At 55.5% G+C, this 18,903-nt stretch overlaps 2 protein-coding genes across 2 annotated transcripts in view; one reads left to right on the forward strand and one right to left on the reverse strand.

Moving 5' to 3' along the window:
* Window positions 1-674: 674 nt before the first annotated feature.
* LOC130030575 (p53 and DNA damage-regulated protein 1) lies at window positions 675-7,110 on the forward strand. Its single transcript, XM_056121905.1, has 5 exons — window positions 675-819; window positions 3,213-3,288; window positions 4,431-4,505; window positions 5,928-6,008; window positions 6,434-7,110. Exons 1-5 carry the CDS (start codon window positions 733-735, stop codon window positions 6,514-6,516), a joined length of 402 nt encoding a protein of 133 aa, XP_055977880.1. The 5' UTR covers window positions 675-732; the 3' UTR covers window positions 6,517-7,110.
* A 1,169-nt stretch (window positions 7,111-8,279) lies between these two features.
* LOC130030609 (probable tubulin polyglutamylase TTLL9) overlaps window positions 8,280-18,903 on the reverse strand; it is a 48,424-nt gene continuing 37,800 nt past the window's right edge. Inside the window, exons 10-14 of the mRNA XM_056121941.1 lie at window positions 17,461-17,519; window positions 16,319-16,515; window positions 14,429-14,542; window positions 12,463-12,587; window positions 8,280-8,504 (exon numbers count right to left, since the gene is read on the reverse strand). Coding sequence (XP_055977916.1) covers window positions 8,428-8,504; window positions 12,463-12,587; window positions 14,429-14,542; window positions 16,319-16,515; window positions 17,461-17,519 — 572 coding nt within the window. The 3' untranslated portion in view covers window positions 8,280-8,427. The remainder of the gene's footprint in view (window positions 8,505-12,462; window positions 12,588-14,428; window positions 14,543-16,318; window positions 16,516-17,460; window positions 17,520-18,903) is intronic.

Raw genomic sequence — 18,903 nt, forward strand, 5'->3', positions numbered from 1 at the left:
TGCGTTTTTGTTTTCTGTTGTTTGTTTGGGGATCACACTTGGCGGTACTGATGGCTCACTCCTGGCTTTGCGCTCAGGGACCACTCCTGGTGGTGCTTGGGGGACCATATAGGGTGCCAGGGATCAAACCCGGGTCATAGCGTACAAGCACCTTACCTGCTATGCTATGGCACCGGCCCCTATAGTTTTATTTTGTTCTGGCTTTTGGCGCTCAGGTGTAACTCCTGCCAAGGGCTCGGGGAACCAAATGTGACAGAGGGATGGAACCCAGGTCCAGTGCGTGCAAAGCAAGCGCCCCTCTCCGCTGCAGTTTTTGTTTTGTGATTGATTGTCGGTGTAACTCAGCTAGGACGAAGCTGTTTGAGGAAAGTGGTTTGTTCCGTTGACTGCCGCATCCTCAGCACCTAAAAACTTCCCCATCGTCGGAAGAAGCTCAAGAAATCCTGGAAGGGAGCAATGAAGTGACCGGCCGCTGGGCGCTGGGTCTTCGCGGAGGGGAAAGGTACCTTTGTGTCCTGCAGGGGGCGCTGCAGCCCCGCCCCGAAGTTAGACCCCGCCCCTCGTGCCCGCCGAGCGCCGCCCTCCGGTGACTCGCCTCCATGCTTCCCAGATCTGCGCGTGCGCGCCGGAAGCGGGCTCAGCGCGGCGCATGCGCAGGCGGGTCGAGACGTCGCAGCGCAGGAGTGCGGGGTCGGCTGCGCCGCTGGGTACCACTGGGTACCACTCGGCATCATGCTGTCCCCGGAGGCGGAGCGAGTGTTGCGCTACCTGGCGGAGGTGGAGGAGCTCGCCGAGGACGTGCTGGCCGACAAGCAGCAGGTGGGAGACGCGGGGGCCCGTGGCGGCGCCGGCTGGCCCTGAGCTGACCAGTGGGTCCAGGGCCGTGGACGCGGGTCTCGGGCGGAGGGAGGCAGGTGGGCTCAGGCCCGGCCCGCGCCCCTCCAGCACTTTGATTCGGCCCCTTGGAGTGAACGCGGCCTTTCGCTCTGCCCCTCACCGCCGGCCTCGGAGGTTGTTTTTATTTTTAATTTGTTCACGACGATCACGACTATCCTGGTAATCGTCGATTGCCTCGAGCAGGCCCCAGTAACGTCTCCTTCATCCTAGCCCTGAGATTTTTAAAAAGTGCCATATTCAAGGCTCTTTCAGAGTTAGGAGAATGAGACCCATCATTGTTACTGGTATTTGGCATACTGGGTACGGCCACGGGGAGTTTACCAGACTCTGCCGTGTGGGCAGGTTACAATTTAATTTGTTGAAATCAAATAACCGTGAGATAGACCCTTGCAAACCTGTTCATGATTGGGTTTCGGTTATACGGTGTTCCAGCACCCATCCCTCCACCAGTGTACATTTCCCAGCACCAGTGTCCCCCCCCTTCCCTCCCACCACCCCCTAAATACCTCCACCCCCACCACCCCAGCCTGCCTCTATGGCAGGCACTTTTCTTCTCCTTCTCTCTCTCCCTCCCCCCGCCTTTTTCTCTCTTCCTCTTCTCCCTCTCCCTCCCCCTCCCCCTCCTCTTCCTCCTTTTGGGCATTGTGATTGGCAATATAGATCCTGAAAGGTTATCGTGTACATCCCTTTACCTACTTTCAACACTCAGTTCTTGACGATAATAGTTAGGAATTATCATGCTGGACAGGAGTTGGAAGATTATTTGACTACTTGCCACAGAAAGCAGTCCTGGGGGCCCCTGTCAAGGACTTGAGGGGAGAAGAGGAAGGACCACAGGCCTGAGTGATGGAGGTGCAGGAGGAAGGTGGCCCTTGGTTCTAAATGGAGGGAAGGAGTTGGTAGGAAGGGCAGGCGGAGGTGCTGGTCTGTTAGCTAAGAGATCGTTCTGGTGCGGAATGGAGGGGACCCAGGCGCCGGTGTCTGGTTCCTGCCCCGGAACAGTGAGAGACGGGTATGACTGGTGCAGGAGGGTGGGCCATGGTGGGGCGGGCGGTGCCGGGAGTGGCACTGATCCTCTCCAGGTAGACTGGAGGGGATTGTTCAGGGCCTCCTGGGAAGGGGCTGACTTGGGGGACGAGCCATTGGCCATTGCCTCCAAGTGTGCTGGGGATGACGGGCCTCGGAGACTGTGCTGACTTCTGGCTCCAAACCTGTGAGGTCTGGAGTGTTCCCAGGGTTTAGAGGGGAAAAGAGGCGAATTTAGGCAACTTGAGCAGGCAGCAGGATGCCAGCCTGGGGATCAGCTCTGAAGCTCTCCAGCTGAGAATGTCACATTGTCACCTTGTCATGTAGAACTGTCTGTGTCCCCTCACACACACACATCCCCCCACAGGAGTGCCGTTGGTTCCTTCTGCCACTAGGTCAGAAAGAGCCAGAGGAGCTTGTCCGTGCCTGGGTGGTTCTGAAATAACCTTGTTTTCTAGTGGATTAGAGTAGTCTGATGGGTTTAATGAGCACATATTTACCCAGTACTGTTTGGAGAGGGCAGTGAGGGGGTGGGGCACCAAGCTTAGTCTTTTGGACTTGGGAACAGAGCACTGTAGCACTGTCCTCCCGTTGTTCATCAATTTGCTCCAGCGGGCACCAGTAATGTCTCCATTGTGAGACTTGTTGTAACTGTTTTTGGCATATCGAGCCAAACATATGTCACATATATCATGGGGAGCTTGCCAGGCTCTGCTGTGCGGGCGGGATAGTCTAGGTAGCTTGCCGGGCTCTCTGAGAGGGGTGGAAGAATCGAAACTGGTTGGCCACGCACGCACAAACGCCCTACCCGCTGTGCTATCACTCTAGCCCAGGAACAGAGCAGGGGGAAGAAACAGGCAGGACATAGAAAGTAACCCAGGAACACTGTCTCTTGTTTCTCTCAGGCTTTTTCTTTTTTTAATGGGTGTGGGGGTCTCCCAGGCCGTGTGGGGGTCTCCCAGGCGTTGCTTGGGAGGCCCCAGGGTCCCTTGCAGAGATTCTTGGTCTGGTGGTTCCGTGCAGGCGTGGAGGAGGTGGTGCTGTTCGGGCCCTGCAGTGCCAGAGATTACCAGGGCTGTCCTGGTGGTGGCCGGGGGTCTCCAGGGCTGCACCCAGCGATGCTTGGGGACCATGTGGTGCTGGGGCTCGACCCAGGGTTGGCAGCATGCTAGGCCTGAGCCTTTAATCCCTGTGCCGTCTCAGCTCTGTTGGATTCTAACAGCCTGTGGTCTCGCGGGAGCTGCCAGGTTGGGGTCGAAGATGACTGAGTGCCCTCCCGTGCTTTTCAGATCGTGGACCTGGACACCAAACGGAATCAGAACCGGGAGGGTCTGCGGGCCCTGCAGCGGGATCTCAGCCTCTCCGGTAAGTCGCGGCTTTCCGACTGCTGCCCTGAGGCCTGGCCAGTTTGCTGTCATGGCAGGCAAAGTCATCCTGGTTGGGAGCAGCCGGAGGCCACGGGTGGAGGAACCCACTCGGAGAATGTCAGTGTGAGCGTGGCTCAGGGTTTCGGCTGCTCTCCCTGGTGACAGCCATTAGGTGCTGGCTTGTCGTGTAGGAAGGTGCTGGGTGAAGGATGTGGAAAACACTTTCCCGTCCTTGTGTTCCCCAAGTGGGTAAAAGGAATCAAGAATATTACTGAAAACTGGGAGGACATTTCAGAAGGAATTGGACGTGGGCTGGGCATCGGCAGAAGGGATGGCGCCTCCTTCCAGGAGGCCAGATAGCTGTGACAGTCGACAAGGAGAAGGTCGCGCCATGATGAAGAGAGACCGGGCTATGACCGAGGTCCTGAGGCTCCAGGGGAAGGGAGAGTTTTGTTCACAGAGCATGGGGAATTCGGAAGCTTCCAGCTGCTTCTTGAAGCAGGAGCCTGTAGGACCCACACCCCCTGGGACTCTCCGTCCTCCTCTCTCCTCCCCATCTCTCAAGCCTGTCTTGCTGGTGTCCTTACTTCCCAAGCATGAGACTCAGTTGTGCCATTCCCATTTCTCTGCCTGCCTCGTACGTCTGCAAGACTCGGGCCCCCGTGATAGGCCATTAGGTGCTGGCTTGTTGTGTAGGAAAGTGATCTTTCCCCTCAGAAGCCACATAATCCAGAGACCTCTGGGGACCTGCACAAATATGTCCCTCTTGACAGAGGCACCGGCGTTCTCTCCCACCTTACTTTTTTTCTTTTTGGTTTTATTTGTTGTTTGGGGGCCATAACCGGTGATGCTCAGGGGTTACTCCTGACTCTGAACTCAGAAATTACTCCTGGTGGTGCTCGGGGAACCATGTGAGATGCCGGGGATCGAACCCAGGTCGGTCACGTACAAGGAAAGTGCCCTCTCCAGCCCCTCTTTAAGTGTTCAGACCCGTCAGTATCTGTCACCTTGAGTCTCTGCTCGCTTATTCCCTCTCCGCCACTGTACTGCCAGCTCTGTGTGGGCCTCCCAAATACTGCAGGGCGAGTGGTAAGTGCTCAGAGATGATTTTGTTGAAGAGTCGGCCCTTTGTCATTTCAGAAGATGTGGCGGTTTGCTTCGGGAACATGTTTATCAAGATGTCTCACCCGGAGACAAAGGAAATGCTCGAGAAAGGTAAAGGCTTTCGGGGGGTGGCTTAGGGGTGAGGCTGCTCACCCTTCCAGCCTTGGCTTTTTGTTGTTCTTTGGGGCCACACCCAGCGGTGCTTCGGCCTGCCTCCTCCCTGTGCTCAGGGATCACTCCTGGCACTGCTCGGGGGAGCATACGTGGTGCCAGAGATGGAACCTGGGTTGGTTGCATGGACGGTAGGTCCCTTCACCCCTGTACTCTCTCCGTCCCGGTTACAATAGCTTATGGTTCTTCACCTCTACCACCGCCGAATTGCCCAGCCCCTCCCAGCCCCCAGCCTCGTGTCCCCTCTCTTGACCCCGCTGCTGCCATCTGAATTCTGCACTCCAAGGCCAAGGGTTTGTCATCGCTCCAACTGCCTTTTCCCTGGTTTTGTCTGTGCACAGATGAGTGAGATCATCAGGTTCTGTCCTCCTCCCTCTGACTGACTTGAACGTGGTGCCCTCCAATTCCATCCGAGTTATACCATTATCCTCTTCACCCAGACGGGACAGTCAGGCTTGGACAGCCCGACGCAAGGGGATTGTGTTAGAGGGTGCAGGTGATGGGGGACTTAGTGTCCATGTGACGGCTGGTAGCGTGTCTCTAAAGGGGTGCGGTCTTCTGAGTGCAGTTGCTGAGGACAGACCATGTGCGCCTGGCACACCCCCGCGATAGTCTGTCCCTTCAGGCCCCTGTGCACGTGCAGACGGGGCAAGGCAGGGGCTTGGTCCACATGCAGCCTTGGCTTATTTGGGAAATTAAGGTTGTCCACTTCCTGGGCAGAACTGCATCACATTTAGGGCTGGAGCGATAGTACAGCGGGTAGAGCATTTGCCTTGCATGCGGCCAATCCAGGTTCAATCCCCGGGCATCCCATATGCTCCCCTGAGCACAGCCAGGAGTGATTCCTGAGTGCAGAGCCAGGAGTAACCTCTCAGCATTGCTGGGTGTGACCACAAGCACCAAAAATAAATAAAACCAAGTCATGTTGCTACCCAAAGCCACCAGAGAGCCTGGCAGCAGGAACTTTATTCACGTCTACTGCTGAGACTGAGCTGAGAATGGAGATTGTAAGGGGAGCCAGCCTCCAGGGCCTGCGACCACGGAGGAGCATCTGTCCTCAAGTCTTAACAACCATCGTGTTCTGACGCTGGGAGTTTCTGTGACCGCCCCACAGCTGAAACCTTGCTATTCCCTCCGCAGCCTCTGTCCTGAGGAGGGCCCATCCGGGAAGGGCCAGCCTATGCCAGGTGCCCACAGAGGCCCGGGCAGGCCACTCCCGTCTCTGGCTGTGGTCCTGCAGTTGGTCTCTGAAGGCCTTTTCCTTCCCGAGTGCTCAGAGCCCTGGCTCTCCAGATGCTGGGTCCCTCACGCCCTCTGCGTGTCTGTAGCTTAACCTTATCCTTTGTCTGTGTTTTCCTTCAGATCAGGAACATCTGAATAAAGAAATTGACAAAATCCGGAAACGCCTGAAAGTGAAGGTCAATCGCCTCTTTGAGGCCCAAGGTACTGGCGTGGGAGGGCTAGAAATAGGGGGAGCAGATTGGGGGGAGCCCTTTGAAGGGCCCTTGGGGAGGGCTTGGAAGGGTGAGGCAGGGACGTCTTTCCCAGCTGGGCGAGGCCAGGGCGGCATATGAGTGGCTCTGAAGCTGTGGGCAGTGGTGGCCGCCACACTAGAGGCAAGTGTTAGGTCTCGGTCCCACGAGCGGCCCTGGGCGAGCTCACTGCGTTCTAGGCCTGGCAGGGCCCGGAGCTCCGAGCTGAGTTTCCGGGGTTGTCCAGCTCCCGCAGAGAGGCCCAGGGCTGCAACAGCCTGGTGTGGGGAGAGGCAGGTGTTGCGTCCCAGGCGGGCCCGAGGCTCCTCCTCAGCCCGGCCCAGGGTGTGGTGGCCTGAGCGCCCGACTTGAGCAGATTGTCTCCCTCCTCCACAGGCAAGCCAGAGCTGAAGGGGTTTAATCTGACGCCCCTCAACCAAGATGAGCTCAAAGCCATCAAGGTCATCTTGAAAGGATGAAGCTCAAGACCAAGGATGGGGAACCTCGGACCATCATCCCCACTGAGGTCACAGAGGACCCTGGACTCTCAAGCTTTGAACCCTGCGAGTGGACTGGTGGAAGCCAGGCTCAGCTGCTACCCTGGCTGGACACAAGGCCCATTGACAGGCCCGCCAGCCGCTGCCAGTGGATGGGTGGGGGCTGCGCTGTGGGGGTGGGTATGACTGCAGTGGGCATGTCAGACAATGGCCGGCTGTCCAGTGAGCTCGGGAAGGACGGGGGCAGAGGGAGCCTCGTGCCAGTATTCCTCTCCAAAAGGGAGGCATCTGCACACGGCCTGTGGGTGGCAGTGGGACCCAGCAGAGGCTCAGGGAGGACAGAGTGGCCGGTGCAGAGGAGCCCACTGCCCCCCAGGAACCTATTATGGTCCTTCTTCCCTTCCAGAGTGGCCCCCCGGACAAAGTGAGTGTGGGGGCCGCTTGGCCACCCCTGTACTTGTCATGGGAGGGCCTTGCCAATGGAGTCCCACCTGCCTTCAGTTGTCCCAGCTCCCTAGGTGACCGGGCTTGGAGGGTCAAATTGTGTCCTCTGGGGGCTCAATAAACTGCCAGAATGAACGCATGCAGTTCACACCTTTCCGTCCTTCCAGTCCTATTTGAGGACTGGCTGCTCCTTTCAGACTCATCCACGAAGGGCAGGCGGGCAGTCCCTGGCCTGGATGGAAGTATTTCAGGCAGGGACATGGGGAGTGGGAACCTTGGTGAGGGTGTTGGAGCTCGTGCCTGCCGCTGGTCCAGGGTTGGGAACCAGGACCGTTAGGCTGAACCCCCTCCCCACTACTGCACATTCAGAAAGCTGCAAAGCTTGGGTGATTGCCAAAAACAAAATAGCTTACGTAGGTCAACTTTGGCTCTATCTGCGGGCCCTTAGTTTGTTTTTGCAAGTAGAAATGACGTGTTTTCCCCGTGGTGGTCCTGAGAAGTAGGGCATGTAGTAGTGGAAATTAAAAGTCTCACCTATGGTAGCAGGGCTGAGGGAACTGGCAGCGCCAATCAGGAAGCAGACCGCCCCACCCCGAGGTGAGAGAAGCACCGGACTGATGGACGTCTAATAACTGACGAGTTCAGATATGACACAGTTCCCTGAGGATGGAAGCTGCACTTACAGACATCCCTGTGACAGTGACAGTGCCACAGTGATCATGTTGCAAACGAGCTGCGGGATTCAGTGAATGATTTCTTAACAACCTGGCTCACGGGTCCCACATGTGAACATGGTTTAAGTTGGTGGGGGTAGTCGGTAGGTAAAAAAAGAGCCCATCAGGTCCTTTCTCCAGGGAACAGGGAACCCACGGCCCACTCTGGGATGGAGTGCCCGTACTCAGAGGCAGGAAGCCAGAGGAGCCTGTGATGCGATACGCCGCACACTGGGTATTGGCCAGCAGCACAGGATGCACAGGGCTCAGTCTCCCCCAGGGCCCCAGTAAATGTAATCTAGTCACTGCTAGAGGTAAGTTCCCTCCGAACCACTGCTGAAAGGACCCTGTCAATAGCTGAGGCGCCTTGTCCAGCGCTGGCTGTCACAAGGTCAAAGCCAAGGCCACATGGTTGCTGCTTGCAGCTGCCCCCAAGCTCGGCCCGTGCCAGTCACTCCAGGTGGAGCCCATGCTTGTTTATTAGACAGGCTCTGGGGGCGCAGGACCGCTCTGCATTGTCCTCTTCGGACCCGCGCGCCAAGCCAGTCCGGGGATTGGCTGTCTCCTGCTGCAGAGAGGCCCGGGGCCGGGGTGGAGGCCCCAGAACACGCAGCCAAACTGCTGCTGAACCAGCAAAGTGGCTGCCAGGCCACGGCGGGAGGGAGGCGCATGATCTGAGGCGCTCTGCTGGTACCCGGAGGATGGCCGGCACCTCCACGGTCACTCTCCTCACAGGTTAGCTGGAAGCTTTCTTGTGGCCTTGGAGGGAGCGGAAGAGCTGCCTCAGCTGGTTTTTCCGATCATTGACGCAGCCTGGAAGGGAAGCCAAGCGCTGGCTGTCACGGCCTGGCCTGGGGAAGGGGCCAGGTCCTCACCCAAGTGATGGGCCACGACACGGGGACTCTGACAGCACCAGGTCATCCTGTACATTTCTCCCTAAGCTGGACACTTGCTTTATGGGGGTGAACATAAGGATCGTGCAGAAGCATAATAGAAAGGGGGTGCTGGGGCTCCCTCTGCAGGGGAGCTTCAGGTGCTGGCGGTGGGGTGAACTGAGCCCTCGCAGCACCCATGTGCGATAGCACTGAAACACAGGTCAGGTTGCTTTGCTGCAATCACATCGTTCAGCAGAATGTACTTTGAACCGGACAACTTAGCTTCCAAGGACAAGCTGTTGACCCCTTCCCCCCGGCCCCCCTCCCCAGCACCCTAACCCCTGAACTAGCTCTTCAGCCAAGAGAAGCTTTAAGCAGCTAGTTTGGGGTGGGTTTATATCCTGGTAATAAAAGAGCATCACCTGGGAGCCTGCTAGGGATACAGAATTTCAGCCTGTACCCCAGGCCTACTTAAGTCATCCTCTGCATCCTAACAAGATACTGTGTACACATCAAAAGCTCCACACCATCCTCTTCACAAAGCAATGTGGCAGACAGTAGGGACCTGCTACAGAAAAGCTCTTCGTGTACTTGGTCTCCTTTGCCTTCATCAAGGCAAACTGCTTAACAGTCCCGGCTTCCGTGAAGCTGGAGCAGACATGTCACCTGGTCTGGCAGATAGTAGCCACGGTCCCTGGGAGGATGTGCTTACAATAGTCCAGGCTTAAAGTCCAGGCCTTGACCTTGCTCCTTCCTACCCGGGACGAGGATGTAATCTCAAGCTGGAGCAGTCATTCTGCAACCAGGAGGCAACAAACATACACACCCAGGCAGCCCTGTGGACCATGGCAAAGTAGAAGGACAAAAGCTAGGTCCTCGGGAGCACCATGTAGGCCTGGTGTCTGTACGACCAACCCTAAGCCTCCTGGTGGCTCAGACAAATGAGTCCTGCTGTGTAGCTATGAGTTGGCTTCTTAGTTGCTTGCTGCCAAATTCAATCCTAAAATCATAGCAAGCCCTAAAAAAAGTCAGCACGTCATTAAAAATACACAAGCAACATTTTTGTTTTGGGGTTCTGAGCCACACCTAGCGATGCTTAGGGGTTACTCCTGGCTCTGCACTCGGGAGTTATTCCTGGCAGCGTACAGGGAACTGCATAGGATGCTGGCTGGGGATGGCTTATCCGCTGTACAACCTCTCTAGCCCCAGTGTGTTTGTTTGCTTTGTTTGGGGGCCACATCAGGGTTCACACCTGGCTCTAAGCTCAGGGATCACCCCTAGCAGGCTTAGAGGACCATATGGGATGCCGGGGATGAAACCCAGGTCACCATGTGTAAGACAAGTGCCTTACCTACTGTACTATCCAGCCAACGTTCTAAAACCAAATGAGACTTAGGAAAAGGTTTATAATACATTTGGCAGAGGCTCACATCCTTAACATATTAATACCCAAGGCCTTTATAAATTTAGGGGGGAAAAGTCAAAAGAAGACAAGAAGGGTGAGGGGAGGGAAGTTTAGCAGTAAAGCACTGACTTGGCTCTAGTGGGAGAACCTGGGTTTGTCCCCAGCACTACGAAGCAACAAGAAAACATGGAAAAATAACGGAGGGAGCCGAAGCCATAGTACAACGGGCAGAGTGTTTGCCTCACATGTGGCTGAGTCAGGTTTGATCCCCGGCACCCAATATGGTCCCCTGAGACCTGCCAGGAGTGATCCCTGAGCACAGAGTCAGGAGTAAGCCCTGAGCACTGCTGAGCATGGCTCCATAAAACAAGAAATAAGGGACAGCTTACAAAAGAAGAAATGCAGATGTAAAAACCAGGAGCTTCCCTAGTTACCAAACGAGTCAAGTTAGCAAAGATTTGGTGGTTTGGCAGTGCTGGGGATCAAACCCAGGGCCTCATATTCAAGGCACGTGCTCTGCTACTGAGCTACATCCCTAGCCCAAGACTGCCTTTTTTTTTTTTTTTTAATATTCAGAGCCGGCAAATTTGTGTAATATTTCTAGAAAGCAAATTGGCTGTGATAAATCCTTTTCACCCAGTAATTCTACTTCTAGGTATCTCACAGAGCCAAAATTTCAGGGCTGAGAGACAGTACTTTGGGTTGGGCGTTTGCCTTGCACGTGTCAACCTGAGTTCAATGCCCAGCATCCAATATGGTCCCCCGAGCACCGCCAGGAGATTCCTGAGTGCAGAGCCAGGAGGAACCCTGGAGCCTTGCTGGGTGTGGTCCAAAAACACAAAACAAAACAAAACAAAATAAAAAAAAAAAGAAGGAGCCAGAATTTCAATCGAGCTGTGCAGTGTAAGAGAATGTTCTCTCCGGCATTATGGATAAAAATGAAAAACTGGAATTGGGCCAAGTGCCCAATTACAATACACTGACTGGTGCATTTGGGGGTGTAGGCCAGCAGGAGAGGATAATGTGCAGGGTTGTGGGTGTCTGGTTTTTAGGGGTGCTGGCCTGCAACAGCTCTGGGTATCCACAGACTCCAGGTCTGAGTTAGGCCACTGTGAGGCCACGCTTGGGCTCGACACTGTGACCAAGACCTTTAGCGAGTGATGAAACATCTGGAGGTGATTTTCCTGTCTGTTAAACAATCATAAAACCGGGACTCCGATGAAATGAGATCACGTATAATATGCAGTCTGGACAGGCCGGCCAAAGAGGTTTCTAAAGGGAGGCTCCAACTAATACTGCCAGATGACATGGAAATGGTTTGTGGAACAGGGGGACCCGAAGCTCCAGCCCGATGCCAAGTTTTTGGAAAAGAAAGGATGAAATGTATGCAATTGGGAAAAACTGGGAGGAAACACACCAGATTGTTAAAGTTGGTTGTGTCTGGATGGTTTTAAAATTTTTCCTTCTTTAGTTTTCAAATATTCTAGAATGAGTGTGAACAATTTTTATAATCAGGGATTTTATACATATATATATGTACGTTTTCACAAACTTAGTTTAAAGACAATTTTTGAAGTCCTTGATTTCGCTTGAGAGTACCTGATGTTGGAAGCCTGTTTTCCACATAAACAGTTTGAAATCCACTCCCTGAGACCAGGAAAGGAGATGTTTCCCAAAGTACCTGGCCCCAGCACCCTGGGTGTCGCTGAAATGATAGTTTGTTCGGGGTGGGGTGGGATGGTGGAGTAAGAGTCAGGTGCTTCCTGTTTGTTCACTTAAAGTAGATTTCTGGACTAGAGAGAGAGCACAGTGGATAGGGTGTTTGCCATGCACGCAGCTGACCCAGGTTCAATCCCCAGCATCCCAATGGTCCCCTGAGCAATGTCAGGAGTAATTCCTGAGTGCAGAGCCAGGAGTAACCCCTGAGCATCGCCGGGTGTGACTCAAAAAGAAAAAAAAAAAGAAAAGGAAAAAAGAAAGTAGATTTCTGGGCTGGAGAGATAGTACAGTGGGTAGGGTGCTTGCTTTGCATGCAGCTCACCTGAGTTTAATCCCTGGCATCCCATAGGTCCCCCTGAGCCCCGCTAGGAGTGATTCCTGAGTACAGAGCCAGGAATAAGCCCTGAGTACCCTCAGGTGTGTTCCCAAACCAGAATAAAAAAATAAGTAGATTTCTGTGGAGGATGCTGAGTGATTTTTTTTTTTCTGAAAAGGAGGTGGTAGGCCAAATTAATTTGGGAGTCTCTGATTGGTATCAGTGAGTCTCCTGCCCTCTGTGCCAGGTGGCATTGTAGGCATATAGTGAGATGGAAACTGTTCATCTGTTTCAGAGGAGGAATAGAGAGGTCAAGTCCTCGGCCCAAGGCCACACAGCTGATAGACTGCAGATCTCATGAAAACAGCCTAGCCACCAGGCTGCACTGCTTCCTTGGCTGTCTGGTCTCTCCCATGGCACAACCCTGCTGCCCAAAACCCGCCGAGTCCCACATACCAAGGTGCGTGTTGGTGACAAAGGTGCCTGTCCCTGACAGGTCAGGAGCCCCATCCTCTCTGCTGACAGGACCATCGTTCCACATGAGGTCAAAGCCTCCGACCCTTTTCTCCCGGCCCGTGAGCCTGGATAGGCAGGAGACACAGGAGGTTGTGAAGGATGCACCTGCTGGGCCCCTACGACCAGGCCTGGCCCCTGACCCCCAGGCCCTCCAGTGCCCACACTCAGAATTCCCTCTTTTGTCTGTCTGGTCACCTGCCATTTCCCAGGTACCCAGAAGGCCTAAGAGGGTCCTTTCCCTTCATAAGGGCCCCTGCTCCCACACTTGGTCACCTATTTCTGTTTTCTGGTTTAAAATCTGCCGTCCTGGGGCTGGACTGATAGCACAGCGGGTAGGGTGTTTGCCTTGTACGCAGCCGACCTGGGTTCGATTCCCAGCATCCCATATGGTCCCCTGAGCACCGCCAGGAGTAACTCCAAAGCCAGGAGTAACCTCTGTGCATCACTGGGTGTGACCCAAAAAGCAAAAATATAAATTAAAAAAATGAAAAATAAATAAAACCTGCCGTTCTGGGGCCAGAGGGATAGTGCAGCCAGAAGGGCACTGGCCTTGCATGCAGCTGACCCAGGTTCTATCCCCAGCATCACGTATGGTCCCCTGAGCCCACCGGGAGTGATCCTGGAGCACCGCCGAGTGTGGCCCAGAACCCAGGAAGTAGTCTGTGGTCCTCAGGGAGCTAGCACACAGCAGTAAAAGCGCATGAGCCCAACCCAGCTTTATCCCTGTATGATTTCATCCTCGGAGTTATTTTTTTTTAATTTTTTTGCTTTTTGAGTCACACCCAATGATGTACAGGGGTTACTCCTGGCTCATGCACTCAGGAATTACTCCTGGCGGTGCTTGGGGGACCATATGGGATGCTGGGAATCGAACCCGGGTTGGCCGCGTGCAAGGCAAACGCCTTATCCAGTGTGCTATCACTCCGGCCCCTCATCCTTGGAGTTATTACTGGACACAGCCCTGGAGGCCCCCCGAGCACTGTTAGGGTGACATGGGTCATCCCTGGCATTGCTCAGCCCTCTGCATGACATCACTGGTCTGGTGGGCTGAGTGGGGGCCCAGGGCCTCCTGAGCACCATGAGGGAGGCCAAAATAAATAAATAAGTAAATAAATAAATAAGGGACTGAGTGAGTCAATGAGTGAATACAGTCTGCGATCCTTCCCTGCCCACAAGGCCCTCAAAGGCCGAGCCGAGGCGCGCCAGACTCGTGACTGTTTGCTCAGGGCGGGCCCCTGGCAGGTGTGAGGGGCCCCAATGGGTGTGGAGAGAAAGAGCGCAGTGGATAGAGCAGCCACCTGAGCTGTGTGTCCTCTCTGCTGAGGACCCCTCACCCACAGGGCTTGGGTGGGGGCTGGCCCAACCCTGGGTAGTGTGTCTGGCCCACAGGTGCCGGGATGGGTGTGTGGCTTAGCCACCCATCAGCAGCGAAGGTCGGGTCCTGCAGCACCGGCAGGAGAGAGGAGAGAGAGCGGGAGAGGGAACCAGCCAGGACTGGGGAGCTCAAGAGACACAGCCGGGCTCGCCAACCTTCACATCTGGGACTCACGGCCAACCACCGTCCCTGACATTCCCTGTGAGCGCTTTGCTTCTCCCTCTCGGGACATAACCAATAAGCCTGACGGGGCTGTTTCCTGTCAGGGGGAGGAAACGGAGGCTCAGAGAGGTGACGTGGTTCATCCTATGTCCTGGCAAACCTGCTGGACCCAACCTCAGAATCCGACAGTGACGGGACTGGCCAGCTCTGCCCTTTCAAAAGGCAGAGACCTGGGGCTGCGACCAACCTTGTGGAGACTCCATTCTCCATGGACAGAGGGGCCGGGCCAGAGCCCCGCTGAGTGCCCTCCGCTCCCTGGGTGTCCCTCGTACCTCTCCCTCGGGGCCCCATGTCCTGCCCGCCCCTCACCTGGCCTCCATGTCCACAACATTCAAGGTGTCTTCCAGGAGGCAGGTCTTGAGCTCATAGTCCTCCTGGCTGCTGGCCGTCAGCGAGGGGGACGCGTTGACCTCCAGGAGCCACCTGGGGTGGGGGGACAGGAGAGGAGACCCAGGCATCTCCCTGAGGCAAGACGGGAATCTGACTGCACTTTCTGTTCAACCAGAGCTGCTCCTTCCACTTTCCACTGGAAGGAAGACTTCCCTGGCTGGAAATGTCTGAAAACAAATGTAACCTTGACCTGGGCCTGGGAGGCGAGGCGGGGAGCACAGTGAGGCAAGGGTGGCTGGGGGGGGGGGGGGGTCCAGGCTGTGTCACCGCCCTTCCTTCTTCCCTTCTTTTTTAGGGAAAAACCTTCCGCATGTGGTATTCAGGCAGTCTGGGGACCGGATCCTGGTGACTCTCGGCCAACCAGACCAGAGGGAAAGATGCATGCTCTAATCTGAGGGGCCCTGTGGTGGTGGGGACCGCCAGGGTCACCCGCTGAGGCTCAGGGACCCAAGGGCCCATCGGGTGGAGCTTGGGGAGTTTGCCAGTGCTAGGGATCAAACCAGAGTCTGTGCGTGCAAGGCCTGGATCCTGCTGCTTTCTCTCCGGGCCCAGCTTCCTTCTTCTCACGGAGCTTCCCTGGCCTAGTGATGGTGACCTGCAGATGCTAACTGGCCAGACAGGTCAGGTCAGGGCTGGCAGGCTGTAGGGATGGGTGGAGACTGTGGGGGACGGGGAGGAGACCTGTCCACAGCTACCAGAGAGCTCTGGTCAGCTCTTGGGGAATGTTGCCCTTCTGGAAAGGGCTCCTGGGATCATGAGATCATTTGAGATTTCCAGAAAAGCCAGAGATCTAGAGGGCACGTGTAAAAGTGTCCTAATTTGGGAGCTTGTAACATCTGGACGCCAGTGCGTGCCACCAGTGGCTCACACTTGAAGGCGGCTTAATGAAGACAAATGGCAGCACATGGGAGCCAACGTGTCAGACTGCAAACCAAGTGGGCTGGCTCGGGGGTAGGGCACTGGCCCTGTCTGTGTGAGGCCGGAAGTCTGGGTGGGAGGCCTCGCACTCTGTTTCTCCGCCCAAGCTCGCTTCCCTGGCAGTGTCCTCTCTAGCCCGCAGCCATCTCTCATTGCAGGGGACGGCCGGGGAGAGAGCCACAGTGGCTTCAGTGCCTGTCCCTGGCGCAGAAAGTCCCCTGGGTACCGCAGTCCTGACGGGGAGCAGCCTAGCCCAGGTGCATGGACCCAGGCCTGCCCTGCCCCAGACTCACTGCATGACCCCAAGCTCCTGCACGAGCCTGGTGCACACCATGGCTGTGTCCCAAGGATACCATCACTGTGGGCCCTGCCACTTCAGGCTTGTGAGACTTGTCGCCCTTCCACAGACAAAGTGGGAGTGTAGCGGCAACAACGTTCCCTTACGGAGCACTTGGCATCTCGGCATGGGGCGGGGAGAGGGCAGGTTTCCTGCCTGGTAGCCCCAGAGGCTCTGGGCCCTGGCAGCTGTTCCCTGAAGGCCTCTTAGCACCAGGTCTGGGGGATGCAGAGATCTGTGGGAATGTCTGTGCTGATTCCCACAATCACAGGCACACTGGCCACCGTCCTGCCCGCCTGCCACTCTACAAACAGACAGAGGAGCTAGCTCAGCCTAGAAGAACAGGCAGAGGAACAGGCAGAGGGGTGCGCCCAGCCCGGAAGAACAGGCAGAGGAACAGGCAGGGGGGTTCGCCCAGCCCAGAACAGGCAGAGGACTGGCGTCCAGCCTGGAAGAACAGGCAGAGGAGCAGGCAGAGGGGTGTGCCCAGCCTGGAAGCAGCAAGAGCTGAGCTCAAACCTGGGTTGTGGCAGGGCCCCGGGGCAGCGGCTTACGGCTTGAGGTCCTGGTCGATGAGGATGTCGTAGCCATACAGCTCGAAGCAGTGCTTGTCGCTGATGATCACCTTCTGCACGCTCTGCAGGCTCCTGACAAAGATGTTGTCCATGTCCCTGAAGAGCGTCTCCACGGTGGCAGGCCCGTGCTTGGACGCCAGGTACTGCCGGAAGCGCTGCAGCATCCACTTGCAGCCCTGGAGTGGGAGAGGGAGTCTCGGTCCAATGGGACCCCCCAATAGTGCCCTCAGCCTGGCCCCTGGGTGTGGACAAGAGGGGCCCTGCCCTGAACCCTCTGATTCAGAGGACTCCAACTGGGCCCCTCCTTGGGTGGGAAAGATTCTGCATGCCTGGGGCGGGACGGGGCGTGTCCACCCAGAGCCTGTGCACAGCCCAGGAGCCTAGAAACCCTTGTCCAAATGGCCATGTGGGCCTGTCCCAAGCACTGACTCCCTGAGGATACTTTGCACTGGCCATGTGCGTATCCAAGACCCAGGAGTGGTAGCAGGGTATGCCCACACCCCAGCTGTGTAGGTCAGAGCTGGGGAAGGGAAAAGAGATCAGCAGAGGTGAGCTCAGGCCCAGCTCCCCCGAGGTCCCTCAGTTCTAGCTCTCAACTCTGAGCTGCCAGAGAACTCTCTCTGTGAAGCTGGCTGTATGATGGACAGGCAGATGGATAAGAATGGCTGGCTGACTGGGATGGATGATGGATGCATATATGGTTGGGTAGATGATGGATAGATGGGTGGGTGGGTGGATAAATGGACAGATGGTATAGATGAGAAGGTGGACTGGCCATGGAGGAATGGATGGATGGTGGATGGATAGACAGATGGGATGGATAGATGGAGGTGATGGATAGGTAGATGGACATACAAGCAGGATGAAAGACGAGATGGGTGGGTAGAGGAATATCTGTCAAGGTAGGAAGGTGGGAAACATTTTATTGAAGGGTATGTTGGTTTCACTTGTCACTAATACTTGATGACACATGATGTGTGGAGCTCTCTTTGCACAAATGGGAAGGGTGGGTCTGGGCTTGCTGCTGAACCGTCAGCCCAAGAGAGGCCTGCCTGGGGCCATTGGAGTCCTCCCCTCCCTCTGCTAGCATGGGGTGGAGAGGCTGCTCCCAGTTTCCTCACCTTTTTGGGGTGGTAGTCGGGGGAGGTCTTCTGCACGGCGACGTTGGTGAGGTGAACATCTGGCAGGGTTGGAGTCAAGGGCCAGTGTGGACCAGAAGGGAAAGCCCCCATCCACTGACCCCAGAGGGAAAACTAAGACCCTTGCTTGGGAACTGGGGAGAAAAGTGACACAACGACCACATGCAAGTTTGGATCGGACGGACCTGTGCCCAAATCCTGCCCTGAGCAGGCTTCTGACCCTCTCCCAGCCTGCAGCCCCCTGCCCTGAGAAAATCAGAGTACAGAGAGATGAATAGACCTCCAGGGCTCTTCAAGACTTCAGATAAGTGACTTCACAGAAGCACTCACAGCCTATATTGAAGTGTTTCCCACTCGAGCAGAGAAAACTTTCTAACAAATTAGAGAGAGCAGCTGGCAGAGAACAGCCACCACAGGTCATTCTGAGCTCTGGATCACTAGAGGGGTCCGGCTGGGGGCCACTGTGAAGGAATATAGGAGAAATGATTCATTTGGGTCATGGGGGCAGGACCTCGAGGGTCTTTCAGGGCCCGGCCTGAGAGTCTGACTTCAGTATCCCTGCTGTCCTCACCCCTGGACACTGGCCACACTCGGCGGCCCACGGAACATGTGCTCACACATTATCGTGTCTGTTTGCCAATGGTCCCATCTCAGATGAGACCTCTGGGGCTCCAGGAGGTCAAGTGACAGCCATTCATAATACCCCTTCCTCAGGGCCAGAAAGGCATTCCAGCAGGTTGGACGTTTGCCTTGCATGCATCCAACCCGGTTCGATCCCCCACACCCCATATGGTCCCCCGAGCACCACCAGGAGTGATCCCTGAGCTCAAAGCCAGGACAAAGACAAAACAGAATATCTCTTTTTCAACGCCACCCCCAGCATTGCTACATAAGGCTGGACCCGCCTCCCCACCCCAAGCTTTGGTACATAGCCCTAAGTAAGATACACCTCCAGGACTCACTGAGGCATTTCACAGATGTGGGGTCTCAATACACAGGTCCTGTGCAAGCCAAAATGAATGCTCCTCAGACCGTTTCTCCACGTTTGTGACCTCTCGGGTGAAGCCTCAGCCTCAGTCTCTCCAGGGTGGGCACCCTTGGTGCTTTCACTGTTTAGCTAGCTGGCTTTGGGGCCACACCTGGCAGTGCTCAGGCCTTACTCCTAGCTCTCTGCTCAGGGGTCACTTCTGATGGGGCTCAGGAGACCCTATGGGGTGCCAGGGATGGAACCCAGGTCAGTCACATGGAGGCAAGCACCTTCCCCCTGTACTATCTCTCTGGCCCAAAGACCTATATATTTTTTTAATATTTCAATATTGAAAAATGTAAAAGAAAATGAAAACAAGAAGTGGGAAATTCCATTCACTCACTGTGGAAATATCAAAGTCTCATTAAATAGAAACTGGCCTCTATCTGTGTAAACTA

The sequence above is a fragment of the Sorex fumeus genome, unplaced genomic scaffold (assembly GCF_029834395.1).
Source record: "Sorex fumeus unplaced genomic scaffold, SorFum_2.1 ptg000044l, whole genome shotgun sequence".
Classification (NCBI taxonomy): Eukaryota; Metazoa; Chordata; class Mammalia; order Eulipotyphla; family Soricidae; genus Sorex; species Sorex fumeus.